Raw genomic sequence first — 16956 nt, forward strand, 5'->3', positions numbered from 1 at the left:
AATAAATAAATAAATAAAAAATGGGGGAGAGGTTCCCTAAAAGATAGCGTGACCTCTGTGTCAACATGGGGGCCAGTGAGAGAGCACATAGAAGGGCCGACAAGGGTGGAATTATGCCTTTCATAAGGGGTGGGGTGATCATTTGGCCTCCTCAATGTTTGGGCGTAAGGGCCACATTGCCTTTCAAGCTTATTTTTCCCTTAGGCTCCGTTTGTTTCGACATGGAAAATTTTCCATTTAAAATTTTACAGTATAATTAGATTTTTCGCCATTTGTTTTGCAACTTGAAAATTTTATTTGTCAATAAAATTTTACCAGGACCCACGCATTTTTCGGAAAAGCCCATGACAAATTTTACTCTCAATTTGTCCGTAAAATAATATTGGTAAATCTATTGGGCTTTGCTCGACACATTTGCTGACTTGCAAACGCTCATAACTTCGTAGCCGAGAACCTTCACTCCTAGCTTTGCAACTGAAAGCGATAGCTCAATCGTTCTTTTACTCTCAAATCTACTACCTTCGCAACAATATTCTAATGATTCTCCGCAGCGATGACGAATTGTCGTGAATCCCCTTTTTATATGTCTGTGATTCTCTTCATCTTCTTCAGTTTGCCTTTGAAAACTACCAGATTGTTACTTTCGTTTTCTCAAGCAAGTTTGATTGGGAGTTTTTTATGAGTTATTTGTTCTCTCTCTCTCTCTCTCTCTCTCTCTCTCTCTCTCTATCTATGTGTGTGTGTGTGTGTGCAAATAATTGCATAATAGATATAGGGTTTTGACTATTTCGACTTTGACCATACCTGCCGAACCAAAGAGTTATCTTCCGACTTCCAAGTGGGTCTCCTGCAACTTGTATCTGATCGTTGGTTTGTGCGTCGTTCTTCGAAAGAGAGGTGTCACATCAAATGTTAAACTCAAGAGGACTTATTCTTCTAAATCCAATCTATTGTGTTCAAAATGAGAATCTCAATTTCTGTTTTGAGGCCATTCTCCGAGTTCAATTCAAAACCCATGCTTTTATTTCTCAATTCGTAAACGAAGTCTTGACGATATATGACGAAACCGTGCTAGTGGGTTGCAGAGGAAGAGAAAGCAGTAGCGGCACCGCTGGTTGGTAGCAAATGGGAGATAGATAAGGGAGAGAGGGGGTATAGCAATAGTGTTATGATTTGTCACGCCCTGTTCACATAAAACCGAACCGGTGACCGAGTTAATTCATGTTAACCAAAACATGTCAGAATCATCAGATACATAAACCACAACACAACATACACACATACAAAGTCAAGCAAATTCTGTATTTCAACGAAAAGCTTACATGTATATACCTGTAAATACCCCAATACTCTTGATACCTAAATTGTATTACATAATACATATACATATGGGTCCGTAGATGTGATGTACACAAGAATTACAACTTAATCATCCAAAGCACAAAAGGGGTAACATCATAAAATAATCAAAATATCAATATTGTTGTCCCGGAACACAACTCTCGGCCTAATGCCCAAGATCTTCAGGGATCCACTAGTCTTCAATTGAAAACTCCACAGTGGACCCTGACACTAGCTTCTTGACGGGGTAACCTGCAAGATCATCTAAAAAATAGTGTGCACGTGGGATGAACTCACTAACATAGTAAGTGAAAATAAATACCAAGTAATCATTCGCAATACAAATGCACCTATATATACAAATCTATTTTTATTATCTTAAACCACATAAACATCACTTCTAAGTCATATGTCATGTGCTACTTGCAACCATAATGCGTGTATGCCCCGGGTACGAGCCGTGAACCCCATCCCACGATACCCCTATAGGGTTGCCAAAGAAGGCCAGTTGTGGGTACCATAAAGTAAAATGGGTCTTGCTCTCATCAAAGTAAAATGAGCCTTTGCCCTGCATTAATTTGAAAGCAGTACGATTGACCCTCTTGTTATATCACCAAAGTTACCGACCGTCCTAGTGATAGGCTAGGCATACTTCTAACAACCACCGTTGGTGTACAAACTCGGGCTTCCCCCCAGTGATATGCCTAACACTTAAACCCTTGCTGGGAAGGGTCGTAGCACAGAAATATGTCATTCATAACTTCATGCTCCTCTATGAGATAGTACAACTGCATAGTGCCACCGCATCCCATTCCACGAGCCACCGATGCATTCGTGTCAAAGCTGACTATGACATATAATGTAACAATGCATCATATTTAATAATTTAAAGTCATCCATCTCATATCTCAAAGCAGAGATAAGCATTTAACAATTAAAGGTATCAGTATATCAAGTAATAAATGAATTTAATAATGCACACATCAATGAATGCAAATGGCATTCGAGGATGACTAGGCTACACACAATAATAGAATGATGACATGGCTAGTCTACAACAATAATGGAATAATATAAAAACACTTAAAAAATAAAGCCAATGTCCTCTTCCCACTTACGTAATTGTATACAATGATCACCTCTGATATGAGGAAGATTCGACATTCGATGGCATGAGTTTCTAGTACAACCTATCATAAAATAGGTTGAGCTTAGTCTATCTCCACTTTAGTCTCATAACCAATGAGATATGATGATCCCAACACGTTTAAAATCACTATAGAAGGTTGCTCAACAAATTTAGACTCAATCGGAACCCAAAAAGTTGGATTAGTGGGTCGGACCACTTTCAGAGCACCCACCACTCAGAACCGGGATTTTGCAGATCCACCACTCAGAACCAAAATTTTGCTGTTCACTCTCATTCTTCATTCTACCTTGGGAAAGCCACGAGGGGTCGACTCAACCGCATTTTCCTCATATATAAGGTATCATATTGTGATTCTAACCTGTATCTAGGGTCGATTCAAAGTCTTAAGCGTGGATCTTACCTCTTTGCTCAATAACACTTCAAAAACCTCAAATATCCTCTTTAGCTCAAGAGATCAACAAATGCTTTTCAAATATTGTAATTTCTTTCTCTAAAAGCTTCACAAACAACATATAGGCCTTTCATTAAACCTTAGATTCATCATCTCAAGCGGGATTAACAAGATCTAAAATATTCCTACTCAAATCGAAGAGTTTCACTTAGTGTTTCTTGGGGGTTTATTTACTCACCTCAAATCATAGATCTCGAGATGAGGATCACTACTCGGGCATAGAAATCAAAATATTCAACCCCGGCGTCGTACAACGAGTAACTTCTTCCCCTTTTTTCCTCATTTCCTTATCTTTATTCTCTTTCTCTCTCTTATTTACTTTTCTCACCCACCGTGTAAAACAATAAACGAGGGAAAGAAAAGGTAACAAATGTTCCTTATACTTTAATCAAAATATCTAAGGACCAAAGTGGTAGATCACACTAGTGGGTCTGACCCACCCATGACCACCCACCAATCATCCAAAACTTAGCAGAATCATTGGAATTTCGATGGGGCTTGGCCCCAACACGTGTTTCACTCTCGGTAATTGATTAACGTGTGCACTTAACATAGAATATGGTCACGTACCCTTATTGTGCGTACATGACCCGGTGATACGTGCAAGTGCACGACTTGGGCACACGAACTTCCCTAGGCACCGACTTCAACTCATCTGACCAACCTGAGTTCAAAGTCACCCTTGCCATCATGTTCCATAAGTTACTCACCTTGCTTCGGCTCACTCGGGTTTAGGTCATGCAAGACCAAATCGAACCAACTGAAAAATTAGATTGGGTTTAGAAACTAGGGTATCACATGATTGATGTGTTTAACGGTTAAGATGCAAATAGCCAAATCCAACGATCAATAAATTTTAGCATAAGACTCCAGTACAACACTAATTTATAAACTATTTTTTCATAAATTAATGGAAATTATGAGAGTATACATCTCTGTATTGTATAAATAAAAATTTTCTATTACCCTTGAGATCATGTGTGCTTCATATATGTTTTATGGCAAAAGGCTGGGCACGGTGCTAGAGTAGCAACGTCACGCCCAACCTATGTCATTCTCTCTCCCTCCCCTTTGCAAATGACTCCCATCACCCATTGGTTAAGTCGCTAGTTCCAAAAAAGCTAATGGCATGCCCAACCTCTACTCGTGTTTTATCTCGGTAATTATTGATGATTATAGTCTTTACTAAATGTTTATGGGGAAAGGTAGAATTATAGTTGATTAATCAGTAAGAAATGTTTTCCTTTATGGCTCTATCTAACAAATTTAAATACACGATGAATAGCTCTCAATATTGGAAAAATAAATTTAAGACGAGTGCATCCCACATTATGCATTATTTTATTGCCTTTAATTGCATATGATTCATGTATTTGTGGGTCCCATGTCATTACATGGTTCTTACAATCATATAAGATGGGTTACTTGATTCAAATCTTCTATAATGGCATCTTATGTAATTATGTTAAATAATTTTACCATGTAAAATAGATGACAAACAAGCATCGGAAAATTTTACGGTGATATTTTACAACATATTTTACCTCTTGAAAACAAACATCAGAGTTTTTTTTTTTTGTTTTTAATGCATATTTTACATTTAAAAATTTCCCATACAATATTTTACGCCAAAACAAACGGAGCCTTAATTGAATTAGTTTTTGAAATTTGACATGAAGAGTCCATAACAAGTATTCTCCATCCAAAGTTAACAATTGCCACATCAGCATTTTACATCACACTATGAGTATGGGCTGATTTGCTAAGCTTACAAAAGCAGGCAAAACCATATAAATTTGAATTTGATTAATGGGAAAATTGAAAAATCTTGTTGTAACCCAAGTAACTGAACAACAAATTGTAACATCACTTTTTTAATTTTATAGTGTAGCACATTTATTCTTTCAAGTTTCATGGAGTGCAAAATCTTATTAGTTCACTCTCGAAAATGATAATGGTAAATCGCTTTTCAAATATTTTGATTTTTATTAATAGTGGCAATAAGAGAAAAAGGGTAATAATCAAAAGAAGTTACAATTTCACAATACACTTTTATTACAACAAGATATCATGTTTTTTTCTTCAAAAGGTGTTTGTAGAATACAGATGTTTTATTGGACAAAGTTGTTTGTAGAATGTTGGTATAAAAATAAAAATTTCACAAGCATAAAATTCCCACTAATGCATTAGTGGGAACTTTCACTTTGCCTTGGATAGGAAGTTGAAAGCCCTCCACGCAGAAAACCTCTAACTTGCAAATGAAGGCAATAAAGTTAACAAAGAAAGCTAGAGTGGCCAAGAGATTGGCAATTTCAAAGGAAAAACTACGGCACTTTAGAAATTGGTTCAACGAGATCCACTAATAGATTGACATGAGAAGAGACTATGTCAACCTGGAGAGAGAAAATAGTTATTTGAATGCTTTTTCTACCTATTATCGGCTGAAAACTCACTTGGTGAGAGCTTTTCGGCATATGTTCCTATTGTTTTGGAATCTAAAGGTTTTGAAATTACACGTACCTCTCATGAAATAATAAAATTATGATAACCCATTTGATTATATTTAACCTCCTCACAAAGAATTTTTAATTTATAAAATATATTTCATTAAATTTGTTTATACTATTTTGTCACATCTCATTGGTACGCTTAATAAGGAACGATCTGGCACGAGTCTACGACACAACACACAACACACAACACATGACACAGATAGCCTCGGCTTCGTCGTTATTACTTAGAACTTGGAATTAGGATTTACGGGGTATCCGGGATTAGGGGTGACGCCGTTAAACAGTTAACGGTGACAAACCATCTCACTATCCGAATGAGACGGGTCGTGTTTGGAGGAGAGAGGGGTTATTCTTCCACCGTCGTTTATCCAGACAAACCCGCCTAATTTCTTTTATCTTTTTTTATTTCAAAGCTAACTAAACACTAAATCCCCTTCCCATCTCTCTCTCTCGCTCGGACGTCCGGGCGAGGATTTCGGAATTCGGAGCCTTACCGGAAAATCGATCGTTAGTTGCCGGAGGCCATTGATTCCGATTTCCAAAACAACCCAGCGACGGACCTGGGCGAGAGTGGAAAAGCCAGAGCGGGATAGCTATCGTTACTTTTGTTTTGAAATATTTAAAAAACAATAGTAATATAGGACACGTTAAGTCGTTAACACACAGACACACACACGCACTCCTCCCTCTCTCTATCCCGCTTTCTAACTTGCATTGCAGGGAAAAGGAGGGAGGGTATCATAGTTTTGGAGGTCCTTGCACGGCACAGATGCCGAGATCCCTTCTTCAATCCCCTTGCCTCATGCTGTAAACCATTCGATGTCCTTCTCTCCCTCTCTCCTCCTCTAGTTCTCTTGCGCTTAGCTCTGTAATTCGTCTCGTTTAAATGCAAAACATTTGCTCAGACAGAAGGAGAGAGAGAAGACGATACATGAATTGGTGAGTTTTTTTTTTGATAGTTTTCTTCTACCGTTTTGAATTTTGGTGTTGCATTCTTGCTTATTTTCTGTGTTTTTGTTCTCGGCTGGTATCCAGATTGTGTGATCGAGTTTGTTTCGGTCTTAAGGTGGTACTTTTGACATTTTAGAGGTCTCGATGTGATCTACTGCATGATTTTGTGAGTTTTGCTGTGTAAATTTGAGGTTCTCTGTATTGTATAATCTCTTACGGATCTCTACCGGACTAGATTCTTGCCATTTCCTTCTTCTTCTTCTTCCTTTTCGTTTCAATTTGTGCCGATTTCTGATATGTTAGGCTTTTCGGTTTATGTTATTGAACTATACCAAATTTTGTTGTTGGAGTTTCATGCGCTTCCAATTCTGGTTCCCGTGATAAGAATTATGATTTCGGAAACATTTTCTGATCTTTTAGGCCTTTTCGGTTTATATTATTGAACCATATACAAAGTTGGTTGTTGGAGTCTTACGCTCTTAGAAAATCTGTTTCCCGTTGGAAGAATTATGATTTTGGAAGTATGGAATTTCTTCATTTCAGTAAATTATCTTGATGTTAATCTATCACGTTATTGTATGTAGTGAGTATTTCTTGTGACCATTTATATGCGCTCAAAAAAATTCATTTTGACTTCCTTCATCCATCTATAAATTTGTTCAGCCAGCTGCCTAAGTAGCATATTACCATGTTTTACTTATTTGGCTTTTTAACGCTTCATTTACATCAATACCCACCCTGATATGCATTTGTTCTGATGGTCCTTCACTGTTGCAATTTTATTGGGTTTGATGGGCTTCTCATTGGTGATTTACTTCCATGAGACGTCAGTTCTCTAGTTTGGAGCTTTGAATCCTCTTGTATTGTGTGGTCTTATTGCCATACAGAGCTAGGCCTTTTTAGAAGAGATACCGGAAGAATGGGGTTTTGAATAATCTGGAGTGCGCATGCTGTGCAGGCATAGCAGTAGAATGTGCAGCTCTGAAAATTAGTTTGTTCTGAGGTTTTTTCTCCCGGACTTGCACAATGTCATTAGAGATAATGGATCAACGGGGTTTGTCACCGTCATCTTTCTTTTATGAGGAAATGCGATTTCCTGCTGAGGTATGGGTGGCCTAAAGGCTGTGTTTGAGTTACATTCCAACATTAGCTTTTTGTTTTTAATTATTTAGCAGTTGATAATGTTTTACATTGTTGAAATGTCAATCCTTCTCTAGCTTTGGGATTTGCATTTTTTCCGTTTTTCTTGTTTGTTTGGAGTTTTGGTTTATGTTGTTCACATATATTTTTCCTTCTATCTTGCTTCAATGGCAGAGGCACATTGGATTTTGGAAACCTGAAAGCATGCCTAATCAGCATGGTGAGTATTTATTTTTGGAGGATTGTTTTTGTTGTTTGGGCCATGAAGACAATCCTTTATATATAATTCGTGATCATTGAAAATACAATGCAGTTTTAGCAATTGCTTTATTAGGAAACAAATCTTGTTCAAATTGTAATTTATTATCTCCAATAACTATCTTTTGTAAAAATCTCCAATATATATATATATATATATATTTTGTCTTGGATCCTGATTATTATTTTTTGTTTGGTAAAAGATCCTAGTTAATTTAAGATGAATGAAATTGCATGCATCAAATGTTTACCCAAATGTCTTTATTTCAGATGGACCTTGTGTAGGTTGGCTGAACTGGAAAAGATTCCATGACATGGCTTTCCATCATTTTTGGGTGTTATAAAAACTCTGATTACATTCCAAGGTTAGACCTTCAGATTGGGATTCAAACAATATAACAGATGTAGTGAAGGCTTTACATTCAAGAAGTAATTCCCATCACATGATGAATGTGGTGGCATTAAATTATACATGGAAAAAAAGTGCAGATTATTTGTCACTCACCATGCCATAAGTTTTCGCTATTAATGAATGAATAATTATCCAGAACTGATAGTTTATAAATGGAGACACTTGGCCTCTTCCTTAGGGTTAATAGAATCCTTCCAATCTTCTCATGATGGTATCTTATTGGTGGCATTTAAGTGCTTTAATATGTGTTATATTCCATGCCAACAAGATATAAAGAAATACATGGGGCTTGCTAGGATGCTCATGATCTGTTCCCAAGGGTATAAGAACCTTTTTTTTCCCGGTTTTTGAAAGGACGTATCCCATGCATAGGGTCTGCGGAGGGTCATAATGTACGCAGCCTTGCCCCTGCTCCATGGATAATTTTTTTTTTTTTTTGCTTTTTAAACTAGGTAAAAATGTATTTTCTGAACCTGGAGCAGTTGGGGAGGGTGTTTCAGCTGAGCTCACTGTATGCATTCACGAGTTTGACGTGGCAGGAAAACCAGCATTGGATCCTCTTTGTGGAACGTTATTTGTTCCATCTGTCTTTTACAGCTTTCGCGATAAGGCTTTCGCAACGCTCCATCGGATCAAAGCATGAATCATTCCACTTTAAAAGAATCTGTAATTGAGCGTTGTTTCCTGGGGGCATTATAATTTTTTCTTCTGGTACTTTAACCAAAAGAGGACCTCTTAGGCTTAAAGGTTACCGTTCCAACCATGGGCTACATGCGATCCAGATGGCACTATTGTTGGTGATATTGCTGGAAAACGTGAATTGGCGAAATTTAATAAGTAAATATTTTATTCAAATGTGTTTATATGAGTTCTCTCTTACCTAGAGAAATCTCATGATGCAATTTCTTGTCTTCTGGAAGTGCTATGAATTTGGCTGTTGCCTGGGTTTTGATGAGTCTTTGTTAGAGGAGAATAGTGCAGGAATGAGGCCATGAAACATAGTCGCAAGCAAACAAGGCTGCAGACTTGGATCTGTAATTGAGACCTCATCAAGGGGAACTTTGGTATTGCCAATGCAAATTTGGTCTCACTTTTTTGGCATTTTTTTTTTTGTTGGAAACTGAACATCTTAAGGCGGTTTTATCTTGTTACTTACATGCTTCATAGGAATGTATCTTTACTGCTGTTGTTTTCTTCTCTTTGTATTATTCCTTTTGCGTGTGTGTCAGGGGGGAGGGTGTTGCTTTGAAGAGGTCCTGCCATGGTGAATATGTTTTATTTCAGAAAACTACAATCTTGTTACTAATTGATTTTCTAATATGCTTGTTTCATATAATCTTTACTGCCTCCACCCTAATGCAGGAGTAGATTACAAGTAACTAACTCCGTAGTTTATAACCCCAAACAATACAATAGGAGTAAGAAACAAAGAAATAATATCATCAAATAAATCCCCAAGGATACAATACCCATATAGGAGCAAAACCAGCCCAAACCTAACCCGATAGGAGAGAGAGAGGTATGGCTAAGGCTGTAGGAGTCCGATTGAGTTGCACTCTTGGGCATAGATAGTCCTTAGGAGGGTACAAAAACCCCCAAAGTTGAGAGGATTCCGATTGTTGGTTGTGAAGTTACAAGCTTTCTTGATTTTCTGACCTAGGAGAGAAAACTGAGAAGAACCTTCAAGAACAGCAACTGAATGCTTCCAATAGTGACTAGGTAAGGATCGTGGGGACCCTTATGAGGCCTGGAATACTCTGATTGAAGACCTGGCTGAACATGGTACAAAAGAGAGAAAGAGAGGAGATCGATCGATCTCTCTCCTATTCCCACTAGGATTGCTAATCGGTTATGATTTTTGGGGACTTTTATCAAAATCTGAACTATACCTCTTGAATGTTACAACAAATAAAATAAAAAAGAAGAATAAAACAAATGAGGGGTTGAGAAGGGTGAAAGAGAATAAAGGAAGTGGCTATCTCAGCCTGGGCTTCTCACCCACAGCTATCTCAGCTGTTCTAAGCATTTAGTTGCAAACTTTCTTTCATAAATGCAAACTTTCTTTCATTCAAATCTGTCCAATAATGGTACATATGCCTCTCTATTTATAGAGGGGAAGTTTACAATCATACTAATATTAGGAGCTAGTTTCCCAATAGGACTAGACACTCCTACTACAACTAGGAGATAGTTTCCCAATATGACTAGACACTCCTACTATAACTAGGAATTCAAAATAGGACTAGGACTTGATTTTATGACTCCAACATGGAGTAAGACTAACTAACTAATAGTCCACATAGGACTTTACAACCAATTAATGGCCTAATGGGCCTTTATTGAATTAAATAACAACTAATTAAACTAATGAATAAAATCCCGTTTTCCTACCTTCTACTCATATTTTAGGCCCATTAAAGTGGTCAATTTCAAAGAAAACCCATGGGATCAAAGGCCCAACACATACATAACACAACCCAAGGCTTATTTGCAATAAAATAAGCCCAAGTGACTTATCTACATCACACCCCCTTCTGGTAATGTTTGGGTTTCAGTGATTTCCCATAACAACCAAGCTGGATACTACTAACATTTAGAGCATTTAGATAATTTTGGAGATGAGTTTTCATTTCCTTCTTCCTTTTTAATTGTCTTATGGCTGTTTCGTGTTACCTTTCTTTAGGAGTGGGGATCCCTGGAGAATCACGAACATCAGGCATCATATCAGCTACGCTACCGCAGGAGAAACTAGTGCCAGTGGGTGCACAACCAATTGAATGCTTGGAACTTCCTCAGACTTATCTGGTTAGAGACCAAAAAGTGAAGCTTAGCTTAGAGCGGCCTGTGGTAGGAGCAGAGAGAACTGCCAATCTTTTTTTGACATCATGGGGATCTATGGACCAGCAGGATGCAGGAACCAGGTCCAGCTTGTATGTGCAGCCAGCATCTTATATTGTGGAAGGGAACAAGATTGATGTTAATGGGGCTCGATATGAGAAAGGTCTCTTCTCAAGTTCGTTATCAGAAATATTTTCTAAGAAGTGTAAGTTTTGCTTTTCCAAATTGATGCTTAGTCACAGCCCATGTATAATTACGGCTTCTGGCTTTTTCTGTTTCAATTATTATCTGGTTACAACTACACTCTTAGTGCATCAATATCTGGAATCAGTTTATTTTTCTCTATCTAGTTTGTTTGCTTGAGCTATTGAATTTCTTTGCATGTTATATTCCTCATTGATTTAATTAACTTTTTTCTATTTTGGGTAAATGTTGTATTGCGATTGTCAGCAAATGATGTTCTAGTTGGACATTCTGTTGACATCATTGCCTCTCACTACGAGGAAGAGCCATTTGAATCCCTCGAAGAAATCGAGGCCCAAACCATTGGCAACCTCCTTCCTGATGATGACGATTTGCTTTCTGGGGTTATTGATAAGATTGAGTATATAGCTCAACCCAATAGTAGGATTGAAATAGAAGATTTTGATCTGTTCAGTAGTGGTGGAGGTATGGAACTGGAGGGAGATGATGGTTCCTCTGGGGTCCAAAGGAACACTGATTTTTCTGGCGGAATTTTGAATGGTCAGCTGGGGGATTCTAATAATTCTATTGCTGGGGAACACCCTTATGGAGAACGTCCGTCAAGAACACTTTTTGTTAGAAATATCAATAGCAATGTTGAAGACTCTGAGTTGAAGGCTTTATTCGAGGTACGTAAAACTTTCCATGATTTAAATGTCTTGATGATTTGGATCATCGAGTGTTGAGGTTTCTCAATCATCAGCTAATTTTATTTTATTTTTATTTGTGTGCAGCAATATGGAGACATCCGTACTCTTTATACAGCCTGCAAGCATCGTGGTTTTGTAATGATTTCTTATTATGATATAAGAGCAGCTCGCAATGCAATGAGAGCACTTCAAAACAAGCCATTGAGACGCAGGAAGCTTGACATACACTTCTCAATTCCAAAGGTAGGCTTGTGTGCTGTGCTACCCTTTCTCATGCATGTGTGATTTCATTGTTGTGCCAACTGCAATGCAATCTAGCAAATCCTCAAGGGAGAGAAGAAAAGGAAATTTAGTGACTGTTAATTTTGGCAGCACCTTAAGTTGTGGTCACATAATTCTTCATATATTGTGCCAGCAAAATCTCTAAGTGAGAAAAGAGAAGAAATTTTAGTGGCTGTCAATTTTGGCTGCAGCTTAAGTTGTCATCACATAATTCTTTGTATATCATGCTTAGGATCTTCTGCTTCAACATATCATCTGATCTGCATGCCTTCAAATTATATTGGTTGCATGATATATTGGCTTGTCAATTGCTTGTTGGCAGGATAACCCATCTGAGAAAGATATTAACCAGGGTACACTGGTGGTGTTCAACTTAGATTCGTCTGTTTCGAATGAGGAACTTCATCAGATTTTTGGTGTTTATGGAGAAATTAAGGAGGTACTATGGTTGTTCAATATTTGTGCTGCACTATTCCCCCCAAATCCCCACCCGCCAACACACACACGCACACACAAAAAGTATAGAATATCACTAACTTAGCTAGTTCTTATTTCTAATATGCAGATCCGTGAAACTCCACATAAGCGCCACCACAAATTTATCGAGTTCTATGATGTTAGGGCTGCAGAAGCTGCACTTCGTGCATTGAACAGAAGTGATATTGCAGGGAAGTGTATCAAGCTTGAGCCAAGCCGCCCTGGTGGGGCAAGACGGTGGTATTGTCCAAGGAAATTCACTTTTATTTTCTTTCGTGTATTTAACCTGTTGATTGAGATGCAAGTTTGAGAGAAAACCTTGCTGGGCATGAGGGGGAGCAGGGGTATCAGGACTCTATGCTGATCCTTGCAGATAGGATCTGTCAAATGAGAAACTTCGGGATACGGTTTTCTGTTTTGACCTCCGGTTTTGCTTTTTTATTGCTCTACCATCTGTTTTTTTTTGGTGGGTGGGCAATTTTTGTCTAATTTTGCCACTGCAATTATGAAAATTTTAACTGGAATATTTTTCTTTGCAGTTTGATGCAACAATTTTCTCCAGAGCTAGAGCAAGAAGAATTCATTGAATGTCAGCAACAGGGCAGCCCTCCTAATAAATCACCATCAGGTTGCTTTGGTATTTCTCTTGCCTGATAACACCTCTAATTTGTAGTATGCTGCTCCAAAAGAAAATACTTGTTTACTGTCTTACATGGCATCTTTTACAGTACCAGTTCCACTTGGAGCAATTGCATCTACTTGCATGGAAAATGGAGTGATCCAGGGTCCAAACACTACAATTCGACCACCTATGAGTCCATTCATTGAAAATGCTTTGCACTATGGAATCTCTTCTAGTGTACCAAATACAATACCATCCCCAGTGAGAGTTTCATCAGTTGGTAATCAATCTGGTCTAGGTGAGCTCAGCCACTCATTTGGGCCAATGAAGTTTGGTTTCCAAGGTATCCAAATGTATCCCCATTCACTTCCAGATTATCATGATGGGTTAGCTAGTAGCATGCCCTACAATTCTCCTGGCACCATGGCAGCGAATATCAATCTCAGACCTTCAGAGGGCAATGGTAAGAGAGACATCCACAGAATAGGGTCAAATAGGCACTCAATTGAACTTAATGAAGGTCTTATGTGCAAATTAATTATTCAATTTTACTTTTCTTTAATGATACCAGTATCCTGCCATTATATTCACCGATGAATGCAAAAAAGCATATAATGAAGACAGGAAGATGCACTAGAAAGTAAATCCAAGGTCCAATTGAAGTAGAAATATGGAAAATCTACTAACCAAACTGATATGCTTGAGGCATAGTGGTACAAACATAATGAAAATACAGTGTCGCACCAGATGCACGTGTATTCATCGATGAGGGACAGCAACAGGAAACACCTGATGCATGTGCAAACTGGTGGGACTGTAATTTTGTTAGTCCACCTTATATCCTGACATCCTGTAGCCTGAATTATTTTATTCAATCAACATATGATCACCTGAGTTATGTATTCTTTTTGGCCAATAAGCAATTCAGGACAATGTTAATATTTGTTATAGGGATCATTTAATTTGGTATTGCCAGTGAGATATCTTGAACGGGTCATTCCCTCTATGTGTTTGCTTTGTTTCTGCTCTGTTCTTTGTGTGCTGTACTTACCCAGATTGGACAATTTTACTTATTCTATAATGTGGAGACAAAAAGGCTTGTCGCTTCTCGACTTTGCCGATGGATGACTTTGTGTCTAACCTGGACTTCCGATTCCCATTCAACTGCTCATTTGTTTCTCTTATGCTTAATTATTTCAGATTCAAAAAAGTCATCGTCATAGATATCAAGGTGGTGCCTAGGTGACACCTAGGCGATAAGGCGGATCAGCCTGGACTGGTGCCTTGGTCTCCTAGGCGGCGCCTTGATGCCTTGTTGGTTTCGCCTTGATATTTTACCATCCTCCATTGCCTTCTGTCCTTGATAACCTTGGTCATCATTGCATGGACAAAATTGAGAGGCTTATCTCTTTATTAGTTTTTTTTTTTTTTTTTTCAAATAAAGATGTTTCCAATGTTTTGCCAGATATAGTTTCTGTTTCCTCTATTTTTGCTTTGTAACTAATAGATCTTCTCTTTGTCAGTGTTCGGTTCTTCTGGAAATGGGAGCCACCCACTTCATGGACATCATAATATGTGGAGTAATTCCAACTCATATCACCCTCATCTTCCAGCACCAGTGATGTGGCCAAATTCATCTTCATTTGTCCATGATCTTAATGTTCACCCCCCAGCACAACTTCATGGAATTGCAAGATCACCTTCTCATATGATGAGCACAGTTCTACCTATACACTACCACCACCATGTGGGCTCGGCACCGGCTGTCAATCACTCCCTTTGGGAAAGGCGACATACCTATGCAGGAGAGTCTCCTGATGGGTCCAGTTTCCATCCAGGTTCTCTTGGGAGTATGGGGTTTTCTGGTAGTTCTAACTTGCGTCCTCTGGAACTTGCTTCTCATAACGTCTTTCATCTTGGTGGCAACTGTATGGACCCATCATTTCCTTCAACGGGTGTTGGAATGCACTCACCGCAGCAGCGATGCCATATGTTTCCTAGCCGAAACCCAATGGTTCCCATGCCAAGCTCATTTGATGGTCCTAATGAGCGAATTCGGAGCCGTAGGAGTGAAGGTGGATCCAGTCAGATAGACAACAAGAAACAATATGAACTTGTTATTGATCGAATAGTGCGTGGGGAAGACACCCGAACAACTCTTATGATAAAGAACATTCCTAACAAGTATGTAAATGAACACTTGCTTCTCTTACTTTTTTGGGTATTTGTTCCATGCCATTCCCCCCATCCTCCCCCCCCCCCCCTTTTGGAGCCTGCATGACAGGGAGACCACATTTTACAAAATTTGGCTATTAAAGTTGTGTCAGATGCAACAGTAATGGGTTTGAATTTTACTGGAACTTCTCTTTTAGTGTGGAACACTGCAATAGAAAATTGACATATTTTGGGTTGTTGAAATCCAAAATTTCAGCCAAAATGAGTGCAGTTTCCCCTTTTCTTGTGTATTTTACTATGCAATTAGTTTATTATTCAATTTTTACCATTGGTCACTTGACTTACTTTCTACTTTCTCTGAAAAAGAAAGAAACTTATGTTTTTGTTGATAGGATCAATCTTTTGTTGGTATAGTCTCTGCTTTAGTTTATTTATGAGGTATTTAGTTGTGTTAAATCAAATAAAATATCCATATACTTGAACAAAATTGAGATATTTCAGAAAAAAACTGGGTCAATCTGAAACTTGCACCTCTTACAACTGTCATTGTTTTTGGGTGGTTTTTTTTTTTTTTTGGGTGGGGGTGGGGGGGGGGGATTAAACCTGTCATTACTTTTGCCAAGACATCTTCTATTTTCTGCATGCTTTGGTTTCAAGATATTTTCTATTTATACATATTTTATTGTGAATCGGCTTATTGTAAACACATCCTTTTTATGTTGTACACCCGCATGGATTAGGTCATGCTTGTTTGATATCTGATGTACATCCAATGACCTCTATGATTCTGTAGTGGGTTTGCTGAAGACTGAAGTCACCATGTCAGTCTGTCTTGACACTTTATATGAGTGTCAGACATGGAGAAATTCCAATTTGCTTGTTACATTATCTGGGTGAAACTAATACTGGTCAACGGTTATTGGTTCATGAACATGCCTTGGTGCAATCTGGAAGATTATAAAGACATATAAACAGCGTAGAAAAATTGAAATGGAATTTAAAACTGTAGATACGCATTCCCATGGCTTAGAAGAAAGAATGGAAACAAATCTTGAGCTCTTTTATTCCTTTCTCTTCAATTATTTGTCAGTTATCTATTTCATATTGTTCTGTTTTTCCTAATGGTTTTCCTTTTTCTTATAAAAAAAAAAAAAAGAACGAAAAAAAAAACTCAAAATGAAAATATCATCCTGTGAGCATTGGAATAGCAATATTATCCTTAGTGTAGTGTTTACCAAAAAGACATTGTGGAACATTTTTTGCCTTGAGCAAATCTGAAAGCAAAACTAGAAGAGTGACTTGTGAACTTTGTGGCTCTGGGTATCCAAGCGAGCCATTTCCTTCCTTGCCTTTCACCTTGGTTACCCAGAACTTGATCTTGTTCATGTTCCAACGTCAACTGTCCAGTTATTAGTTTTGCTCTCTTTTTTTTTGTTTTTTTTTTTTTTTTGGG

General features: G+C 38.1%; 1 protein-coding gene across 9 annotated transcripts in view; it reads left to right on the forward strand.

Moving 5' to 3' along the window:
* The first annotated feature begins 5855 nt into the window (after nt 1-5855).
* Nucleotides 5856-16956, forward strand: part of LOC122079473 (protein MEI2-like 4) — a 13102-nt gene continuing 2001 nt past the window's right edge. Inside the window, exons 1-12 of one of the 9 annotated variants that reach the window (XM_042645982.1) lie at nt 5858-6394; nt 6491-6572; nt 7365-7510; nt 7721-7766; nt 10900-11259; nt 11505-11926; nt 12032-12190; nt 12552-12668; nt 12795-12946; nt 13246-13343; nt 13435-13791; nt 14852-15512. In XM_042645982.1, the coding sequence (XP_042501916.1) occupies nt 7433-7510; nt 7721-7766; nt 10900-11259; nt 11505-11926; nt 12032-12190; nt 12552-12668; nt 12795-12946; nt 13246-13343; nt 13435-13791; nt 14852-15512 (2450 nt within the window). In that variant the 5' untranslated portion in view covers nt 5858-6394; nt 6491-6572; nt 7365-7432. Of the gene's footprint in view, nt 6395-6490; nt 6573-7293; nt 7511-7720; nt 7767-9103; nt 9281-10899; nt 11260-11504; nt 11927-12031; nt 12191-12551; nt 12669-12794; nt 12947-13245; nt 13344-13434; nt 13792-14851; nt 15513-16956 lie in introns of those variants that run through there. The other 8 variants (XM_042645985.1, XM_042645984.1, XM_042645983.1 and 5 more) reach the window with 8 other exon arrangements.

This window comes from Macadamia integrifolia, chromosome 5 (assembly GCF_013358625.1).
Source record: "Macadamia integrifolia cultivar HAES 741 chromosome 5, SCU_Mint_v3, whole genome shotgun sequence".
NCBI classification, from domain to species: domain Eukaryota; kingdom Viridiplantae; phylum Streptophyta; class Magnoliopsida; order Proteales; family Proteaceae; genus Macadamia; species Macadamia integrifolia.